This window comes from Tachysurus fulvidraco, chromosome 25, assembly GCF_022655615.1.
Source record: "Tachysurus fulvidraco isolate hzauxx_2018 chromosome 25, HZAU_PFXX_2.0, whole genome shotgun sequence".
NCBI classification, from domain to species: domain Eukaryota; kingdom Metazoa; phylum Chordata; class Actinopteri; order Siluriformes; family Bagridae; genus Tachysurus; species Tachysurus fulvidraco.
This window is the reverse complement of record NC_062542.1, coordinates 7029852-7040391: the sequence shown is the minus strand read 5'-3', so window position 1 is coordinate 7040391 and position 10540 is coordinate 7029852. Positions and strand designations below refer to the sequence as shown.

The 10540-nt window shown below is 39.1% G+C and overlaps 1 protein-coding gene across 1 annotated transcript; it reads right to left on the bottom strand.

Moving 5' to 3' along the window:
• Nucleotides 1-8234, bottom strand: LOC113659360 (DOMON domain-containing protein FRRS1L). The gene is made up of 5 exons (XM_027172080.2): nt 7884-8234; nt 4476-4560; nt 3822-3960; nt 2788-3034; nt 1-783 (listed from the first exon to the last, which is right to left on the bottom strand). The coding sequence occupies exons 1-5, from the start codon at nt 8077-8079 to the stop codon at nt 611-613; spliced, it is 840 nt and encodes a 279-aa protein (XP_027027881.1). The 5' UTR covers nt 8080-8234; the 3' UTR covers nt 1-610.
• Nucleotides 8235-10540: the final 2306 nt, after the last annotated feature.

Below are 10540 nucleotides of genomic sequence, written 5' to 3'. Positions count from 1 at the left end.
TGTGTGTGTGTGTGTGTGTGTGTGTGTGTGTGTGTGTGTGTGTGTGTGTGTGTGTGTGTGTGTGTGTGTGTGAATAAAGCTGTTACAAATTGTTATGCTGCTTCACAGTCGTTCTATAATATTACATTTTAGAGAAGTTCAGTGTGATACTCAGACGTTATATTAGACGTGTGTGATAAAGCAAAATAGCTGCTTCTGATTCTGTCAAGTGTTGCTGAGATGATTATTTACTGCAGCGCCTCCTAATGATACTGCAAGCAAAATACCACTTAGTGTGTGATGCTACTGTGAACAAACTGGCACTTGCATGTATTTGGCACTCAATTTGAAAAGCCATTAAGAAACACAGGACATATCAGCAATACTGGATATCACAAAAAGAAAAAATGCTAAGGCATTTCATCTATATGGCATTGAGCTTGATTAATAACATGCTCTATAGTAATACAGCCTTCTTCCTAGAACTGGGTGTGTACTGCATAAATCTAGCTTGCTAAAGAAGCTCAGATGCTCCTATTTAAATACACAGCTTATTTTAAATTCTGATTATTCTCTGACACTGATTTATTGCTGCCTTTCTCTAATGCTTTTGACAAGTATGTCATCCCGGTTATGGGCTTCCCATCAGCAGGTAAAATGTGAGGGCCACAATGAGCAGGAGGCAGAACGGGGAGGAAAATGTCTGGTAGGCTGTAGCAGGCATGAAAACGTCCTCATATTTATAAATGCTGATCATGTGGTCAGACACTGGAGGATTGTCGATGTCATGCCGTGTTATGGAACCTGCGGAAAATAAAAACAGGAATGTCAGACAGCCATTCTGTGTGGATTGGATTAATGTCTAAATACCGAGAACAAGACGGTAAGGATGAACCAGTAACAATAAGACATGCATACATGGACATGCACATTCGAGATGTAACCATATATGAATACATTATTCACAGCTGAACAGATAATATACAAATAATCATGCAGATACAGGTCAAGATCTTCAGCTAACGTTCACATAAAACAACAGAATGTGATCTAGATTTATAGCATTTAGCAGATGCCATTATCCAGAGCGAATTACAATGCTCTCTGAGATCACAAAACTCAGGACTTCTGGTAGTTCCCAGAATATCTGTCTACTAAAGGCGGTAGTGCATTTTCGTATTTAGCTCCCTTTGGAATAGTCTTCCTGATAGTGTTCATGGCTTAGAGACACTTTCCAAGTTTAAATGTAGATTAAACTTATCTCTTTAGTCGGGCATACACATAACTGTAATATATCCCATAATATTGTGCTCTAATACATCTGATCGAATGCATATTATCATCTAGTGTTTGCTAATATTATGAACAGCAGCTACGTTAATCTCTCTCCATTGCTTCTCTCTTTCTACCCATCCCGAGACATCCAGAAAGTACCAGCTCCGGTTATCTTCCGTGCCATTAAGATTTTGGACCTCCACTGAGATGAAGCTGAATCAGTGAGGATCCTGAGATATCTAGAGATTTACCAGTTTGACTCTGCGATACTAAAGCGGAGATGCCAACTCCATGTGGTCTTTGTGGACAACAATCTCCTCATCAATACAACATTTATCAGTCTGTATATTTATAATCACACCCTCCATTGTCACCCATATGAGGTTGAGGTTCCCCTTTAAATCTGGATCCTCTCAAGGTTTCTTCCTTTACAATTCACCTCACCTCAGTCACCTGAATCACCTCAGACTTGCTCATTGGGGATAAATACAAACACATTTACTCATCTCATCTCCTACCGCTTTATCCGAAATACCTCGGGTCACGGGGAGCCTGTGCCTATCTCAGGCGTCATCGGGCATCAAGGCAGGATACACCCTGGACGGAGTGCCAACCCATCACAGGGCACACACACACTCTCATTCACTCACGCACTCACACACTACGGACAATTTTCCAGAGATGCCAATTAACCTACCATGCATGTCTTTGGACTGGGGGAGGAAACCGGAGTACCCGGAGGAAAGCCCCGAGGCACGGGGAGAACATGCAAACTCCGCACACATAAGGCAGAGGCGGGAATTGAACCCCGACCCTGGAGGTGTGAGGCGAACGTGCTACCCACTAAGCCACCGTGCCCCCCACAAACACATTTAAATAAATCTAATATTAATCTTGAATTTTGTATTACACTAATCTTTATATTAATCTTTATAATAACCTTTATGTTCTGTAAAGCTGCTTTGAGACAATGTCAATTGTAAAAAGTGCCATACAAATAAATTTCAATTGAATTGAACTGAACTAGGTATGACACATTCTTTTGAAGACCGTGATTGGTTGTCCAGGTGTTTTTCCAGTCTTCATCTATCCAATCTGATAGATTTCAAGCAAATTTGGCCATGATGGTCTCAGGTTCTTGTTCTTTCTCTTGGCTGGCAGATGTGGAACCTGATGTATCTTCTGCTGTTGTAGAATATATACCTCAAGGTTTTATTTGTCTTTCTGGTACCAACAACCTTGCCAGGATTAAAGTCACAGAGATCACAATTTTTCCTTTTTCTGATGTTTGACGGGAACAATAGCAGTACTGTGCTGCTGCCACATGAGTAAATTATTGGATAGCTATAGAAATAAGCAGGATCCTAATAAAGAGGAGGATGAGCAGAAACTGTAGACGCACAATTCAGTTTATATACCAGCTTGAAAGAAAGGTCTATATTGAGATTCAGATGAGAGTAGAGGTGGGGCATGGATTCCATGGGACACATGAAATCAGATATAGATCTTTGGAGCACTTTAATGCACACATACCTTGTATAGCAGGTCCCCAGGCAAACAGGTAGTACCAGCTGAGATGCAGATCCACCAGTGTTTCCTCACGTGGCACATGAAGCGGGCGCTTGAAGCGGCAAGTCACCCGATTGTTCTCGAAGAGGCCTTCCTCATCCCGTGCTGGGTTTCTCCTGATCTCTTTGGCCCATTGGCCCACGTTATAGAAATGATGGATTCTCACCCGCCCGTTATCATCATGGACACAGCCCATGACATCGTCACCTCCCTGGGAGAGAGATAATGGATTATCACCTTTCCTTAGCACATTTTTATTCAACATGAACACACACATCTGAAAATAGAAGAAGGTTAACATGATGTTCTATTTAAGCTTTTTATTACATCTTCCAAACATGGTTACTGAATTTTGATCATAAATTTACGTTCTAATGAAATTGCACCAGTGAAGAAGAATTTACAAGACTGTGTGTGTATGTGTGCGTGTGTGTGTGTGTGTGTGTGTGTGTGTGTGTGTGTGTGTGTGTGTGTGTGTGTGTTAGGTGATAGGGGTGGATCTTTATGTCAAACATACCTCAGAATAAATCACTTTACAGAAATCATTAAAAGCATTCAACGTTTATTCTGAAATATCAACCTTTGCTTATCTAAGATCCACATTTATATCAGCTTTTTTATCATCACCATTTTAGGGGGTCATGGTGGCTTAGTGCTTAGCACGTTCGCCTCACACCTCCAGGGTTGGGGTTTTGATTCCCGCCTCCGCCTTCTGTGTGTGGAGTTTACATGTTCTGCCCGTGCCTCGGGGGTTTCCTCCGGGTACTCTGGTTTCCTCCCTCGGTCCAAAGACATGCATGGTAGGTTGATTGGAAAATTGTCTGTAGTGTGTGAGTGTGTGAGTGAATGAGAGTGTGTGTGTGCCCTGCGATGGGTTGGCACTCCGTCCAGGGTGTATCCTGCCTTGATGCCTGAAGACGCCTGAGATAGGCACAGGCTCCCTGTGACCCAAGTAGTTCGGTTAAGCGGTAGAAAATGAATGAATGAATGATAATCACCATTTTCTTGTCAGAAGAAAATCCGACAGCAACCCAGCCGTCTGTGTCTGCACTCATCTCGAACTCAACATCTGTACCGATGCGCCTGTAACTTAGGAAATAGTCGCATGTTTCTGCATCACAGCCCGGCTTTCCATACCTATACACACACACAAAAAAAAGTACAGACAGAGGTAAAGAGACATAGTATGTTATATATTGCATTTGGAACTTAAGCAATTCGATTATATTTATTGCTGGTTCATACTTATATAAGACTTGGATTGACTGATATATAATAATAGTAATAATATAATAACATGTATGAGTGTGCTTCTACGGGAAAGAACTCAACGACGGTGTGGTGTGATGATTGTTTTGAAACAAAAACAGCATTGCCCAAAATTGTTGTCTTCCTCTTATTCCATAGCGATTTGTCAATGAATATAAAGTTTAAGTCATTAATGGATGACATATCAAACATTTTATCCATTTTCAGTTACATTTCATGTTATAGAAAGTGTCATAAGTTACACTTGGAATGAAGACATAAAAATAAATCTTATGGCTGGAACTACTGTCAGAGCTGCTGTTACAGAAAATTCATCAATAACTTCTGATCTGTCAGCATCAATAATTCAAGAGTGTTATCTAGTGCAAATACTTTAAGCTCACCTGATACAGCCTTTTGTTACTCCACAATCAGTGACTTTGATGCGGGCAAAAGGGTCAACAGGAGGTGCAGTCGGGAACGGATAACCTGGGTGATAGAAATTAAAGACAAACACCTGCTTCATTCACTGTAGAAGAATAAAATTACTCCAGAAAACAAGAAATTGTTATCTGGAATAGAATTAACTGAAGCAGAATATAGAGATAACACAGAACCCTACAACGACAAACACATACAGTATGGACACCTGACCATCACACCCCTGCAGGTGCATGTTGGACATCCCCTTCCAAAGCTGGTCACCCCTTAGCCTCCACTCTTCTAGGATGGCTTTCCTCTAGATGTTGGAGCAGGCAGGGATTTGATCATTCAGCCACAAGAGCATTAGTGATATCAGGCACTAATTTTAGGTGAGGAGGCCTAGGGTTCATCCTGTGTTCCATTTCAAATGAAAGGTGTTCAGTGGGGTTGAGGTCAGGTTTCTGTGCCGGACACTTGAGTTCTTCCACTCCAGTTCAAGCATATCATGTCTTCACGGAGCTTGATTTGTGCACAAAAGCAAAGTTTTGCTTGAACATTTTTTGCCTCTTTGTTCCAGTGAAGATGAATTGTAATGCTACAGGATATATAGACATCCTAGATAATTGTGTGCTTCCAACTGGGTGTGATGATCAGTTATCTACATGCATTTGGCCATATACAAAAGTGTAGTATACAGTATATACCGCTGGTCAGCAGTCTGGGGTCTGTATGTAATCATGTATAACATTTGTCATGAAAACTGTAGAGCTGTAAAACATGAATGAACAGAAAATGCAGCCCAAATAATGACAAAGTTAGCAATAATGATTTTTGCTTGAAATAAGAATTTTGTCATTCAATGAGTTTTTTTGGTTAATGAATCTTCCCTTAAACACTTAATCCTTGCAGACCTTTGGCATGCTAGCTATCAGGTTGTTGAGGTAATCTGATGACATTTCAAACGGTGCTCTGACAGGGAGCATTGGCTTGATTTGGACTGATACCCAGTCCAGTATAGTCAGAATCCCTGCTGACTGCTTCTTCTCAAAGTAGTTGCATCGTTTAGAGCTATGCTTTGGATCATTGTCTTGTAGGAGCAGTGTCCACATATTAGGGCATGGCGTTGTAAAATAGGGTGAACTCTTTAATCATGTATAATATTAACACCAACAAAGCAGCCCGTATTAACACCAACAACAGATGGTGTCACACAGCCCTCCAGCATCTTTTCATTTTCTTCAGTCTCACGAATGTTCTTCTTTATGCTCCAAACACATCAACTTGAGATTTCCTGTCCACATACCATTTTTTTTCAATCTTCTTTCAATCTTCTAAATAAAATATTGGGGATAAATACAAATACATTTAAATACATCTAATATTAATCTTGATTTTTTGTATTATATTAATCTTTATATTAACCTTTTGTTCTATGCTTATGTTCTGTAAAGCTGCTTTGAATGTCAATTCTTAAAAGCAATATACAAATAAATTGAATTTGAATCGTCCATTGGCTTCTTTGGTCTAACATAATATCTTTATTTTAATAGCCTCAAATTTGGCTTTTTCTTTAAAATTCTGCCTAGAAGTGCATCCTGAAGTGCCCTCCTGACTGTTGATGTTAAGACTGGTGTTTTGCCCTCCTAATGTTGATGTTTTGTTAATACCATTCAATAAAGCTGTCAGATGACTACAAACTCTGTTATTTAAAGTGATTAATACACATCACTGTATGAATTTCTTGTCATTTTCTCTACACATAAGAGATGGCTTTTTCTTTTAAATCAAGGTTATTTTAAGGGGTCGAATAGGTTCGAATAGGTTTCGAATAGGGGTCGAATAGGTTTAGTAGAATAGGTTTGTATGTACCTTGTATTTCACATTCCTCAGGCAACAAAGTTATGTACTTAATTTTTACCCACAGATCCTGGGAAAAGTCCTGTGTTTTGACTTGTATTTTGCGTGTTAGGATGGTCCATTCTAACACATTCAGCTTATTCCGAACCACTACAATATAGCATTGGCAAAATTATTAGTGTTCTTTTTACCTGTTTACAAGATAAAACTCTGCTTAAGGCTTTAAACAGGTTTTCTTTATGGATTCTCCTGTATTTGGCTTTATCCATCTTTTTTTCAACCCTGACCAGTTTCTCAGTCATGATCCTACCACCCCCAAGCTTCACAGTGGGAATGTTGTTCTCTGGATCATAAGCAGTGTTGGGATCCAGGCACATATGTTCCAAGGCCAAAAAAGACTTATCAATCCAGCAAACATTTTTGTACACATCCTCTGAATCTCTAAAACCAAATGTTATATGTCTTTTTTCATAAAGCCTAGCTATGTTCAGTGCCTGTGCTATGGTTGTCCTGTTAACATCTTCTCCTGTTAAATTCTTCTCCATCCACAATTATGCTGTATTCTTTTCTTTTTGTGTTAATGGACTTTTACTGCGATATGTTTAAAAATGCCTCAGTGATACTTTTCCATTACTTTTTAACCAGACTTAATTTCTTGACATCTTCTAGGTATTTTAGGTTTGTTCACTAACAAACTGAGTTGGCAAGACACTGCAAAAACCCTCAAATTAAAGCTGTGATGTATTTTTTAACTGACATTAAATAATCTCTTCACTTCAAAACAACTCTTAACTTAAAATTATTTATAAAAATGTGGACATTGAGACGGGATGGGATGAAAGCCACACACACACACACACAAACACACACACACACACACACACACACACACACACACACACACACACACACACACACACACTGCCAATTTATAACAAATTCATGTACTAGTATATATTCCAAAGGTCAAAGAAAACAGAGAACCTGGATGAAACCCATACAGACATTCACTTGGACAACTCCACAGATACTCAGCATAGCATCAGACTGTTAACCAGAAAACCCTGTTACCTAAATAAGTAATATTAAAGTAATTGCAATTAAATCATATGTATATTTTAAATCTGGGGAAATACATAAATATTCTATAAAAATCAGTAGGCCCTAAGTGGCCTGTTCTACAGAGCATCTTAAGGCAGAGGGCGTGGCTTAGTCCGCAGTCAGGGGTGCTGACCGCGGTGCTGAATGAAGACCTGTTTCCAAAACAAGGCACAAAATCACAGAGGCTACAACAAATGTATATGTTAGTTATGATACCGTATATGTTCTAATATGGGCTATTTGTAACGTAGTCATAACCTCCTTCTCTATGCCCCATACCTCAAAAAACACAATACAGAAGGCTGCTACTCGTTCTGAATTTCCTTGCTGATTTTTCAACAGGCCTACAAGACCACCGCTCCAACGACAGACAAATATTCGGATATAATTAGCTAGTTAGAAAATTAGCTAGTAGAAACCCACTGAATTACCTTCGTCTGAAAGGTATCTAGACTCCAAAAATTCTGACGCGAAAGTGCTGTATGAATCCTTGTGATGCTCGTTGTGTCCCGGCTCTCCCTGCTCTCCATGGCCGCTCCGAAGTGTGTTATCATCGGTAGGGCTGCTTGTGATCAGCCGGCAAAGGCTCGGATCCAACAGCAGCAGAAAGAAATGCACTAGAAACATCACCAGTTTTTCCTGATGAGATTTATTTATCAGACCAAAAATAAAGAAGTCGGGTGTGCGCTTTGAGTCGCATTGCCTAATACAGTGCGCCTTAAGCCGATTAGATAACGTTACCGAATGAAAGAAATTCAGCTAATAAATAAAATGATGGGTCTTAAGGCGGAGGGGCCAATGAGGCTGTACCAAGTACCCCAGTGGGGGTGTCTAGCATATTTAATGATGCTTTCGATAAAAAAAAAAAATAGATTCCTTTGAAACACATACATTTTCATTTGACATTAAGTGTTGGTTAATTGATTGTCCAACACAACATTAAGCACATTAACACTTATTATTTTGTCACCCAATAGTTTTATAATCTCAGTTCCCCCACTGTCTCCACAGTGTGTCTTCCCCTCTTCATATTAATGCACAAAGACTGCCACTGTGCTACTCCACTGTCTGATGTCTGATGAAAAAGATTCATGTTTGCACATTTTATTGTGGCTTGTTTTACTGCCATCATTTTCACATTATCCAGGCAAATCAAACTGACAGCTAATATAATTCAATCCAGTCCTATTCTACTTTTAGTTCATTAGTTTACAATTGTAAATAGACAATATCAAGTGTATGTGCAGATATAGACCCAAGTGGAAATTAGTGTTGGAAAATGGAGTTAGGAAAATATGGAAAATAGTGTTATCCACTTTATTAAATACTTATAAGACATAAGGTTATATGTAGCACCTATGTTGTGTTCTTTATCAAGTACTCCAAACTACAGTATAATGATGGTGAATATAATCACCTGCATTTAAATCCTAAAACTAAAAGAAACTTGAAATGAAGAAACCAAAGCATCTCAATCAGAATATTCCATGGATGCGGTATTGTTTAATAAAGATACACACAGCAATTATCACACAGCAATAAAAGCAACTAAATACTTAAAACGTGAAGATTTCCCTGTTATATTTACTGAAAATGTAACTGATAACAACAGAATGTGGCTCCTGGCTTTGCCCTCCATCATCTTTTGACTTTTGTCTATATCTTGATTTTCATATCCTTTGTTCTTTTAAGCCTTTCAGTGTTGGCCTATCTGATGCAGAACATTTGGATGTATCCGTTGCACCTGTCACGTAGCAATCATTTAACATGACACCTGCATGTGACCATATAAGCATAGAGCAAATTCTATAATGAGGGTTACTCCTGCAGGCATAAGATTCCATGTTTAATTTGGACTAATTCATGTTTTCATCACACCACTGAGGACTGGTCTGGAAGACACAGCAAAACAGTTTGCCATCCCTCCCACCCAGAGAGCATCGCCAATTCCTAACCATCTATCTAGCTCTTTTGACAGATTTATTTTTCTATTGCAATTTTCCATCATATTTTTCTATATGCCCTATATGTTCTATATTTTACTTTATTTGTGTCTCGTTTTTATTATTTTGCCCTTGGTGTAATTTGCCTCTATTTTTATATAAAATACGGTTGTAAAAAGCATTTCACTTCATGTAGTATTGTGTATGATTGTGTATTGTAATTGAAAGATGATATGGAGTCTAATGATGACTCTTATGTCACCACAGCTACAGGGTCCTACAGGGTTTGTCGGGTTTCTCCTACTTCCAGCCAAGACACAGAGTCCACCAGTCCCTTTATCACAGCTTTATTTGTTGTTTAGTGAGCTTTTTGACTCAAACTGCCACAGTGTTATAAACAATGGCCAATGGGGAGACAAGTGACCCAGACTAAATTTATTATATTTCTCAGTGCTTGGCATTCAGTCATGGTAAGCAATTCTGTCCATTATCCCTTAAGTCAACAACCACTTAACCACCCCTCTGAACCTGGCAGTCAGGAGAAAGAAACTCAAGAGGTATCATGGGGCAATACACATATGTAACAGACATGTATTAGATGGTATAGACTACCATTATCTGGATCTGCTATTTGTTATATTTTTTTCATATTTAGTTCCTGTTTTGTATTGTTTTTTGAGAATCCTGAGAAGATGGTGCAGACCCCATGTCTTGGATCTGGAAATTTGCTTTTATATCTGTCAAGCATACTTTACAGAAGATCTCTTTTGGAAATGCCTTGAACAGTTTAACTTACAGTACATGCAGACATTTCATCACCTGCACCATGTCATTTCCTGCTAAAGACTGCCTAGAGATGCAACATGTCTGGCTGACTTCTCTACACATAGAGAGCCTTGTGTACATTCTCATGGTATCCTCCTTAAAGAAAAGATGAAGTTAGTCTCCAATGCAAAGCTCCACATTAATCTGGAGCTTCAGACAGTTTGGTTGGCCCTTAGCCAGTAATAATGAGCCATTGTGCTCAAATTGATTCGGAACATGCAGCCTCAGGCTTATCCAGGGCTTAAGACTGATCAAGCCTACAAGCAAAAAAAACATTTCACAGGTTTGGAGTGTTTTTTGCAGGGTTTTTGAGTGTTTTT

What these genes read in the sequence shown, in the direction of transcription:
- LOC113659360 (XM_027172080.2), bottom strand. Translation starts at nt 8,079, where the DNA reads ATGTTTCTAGTGCATTTCTTTCTGCTGCTGTTGGATCCGAGCCTTTGC. An exon ending in TAGATACCTTTCAGACGAAG is followed by an intron (nt 4,561 to 7,883) that starts GTAATTCAGTGG and finishes TCTATCACCCAG; the next exon opens with GTTATCCGTTCCCGACTGCA. An exon ending in TTTCTTCTGACAAGAAAATG is followed by an intron (nt 3,035 to 3,821) that starts GTGATTATCATT and finishes TCTCTCTCCCAG; the next exon opens with GGAGGTGACGATGTCATGGG.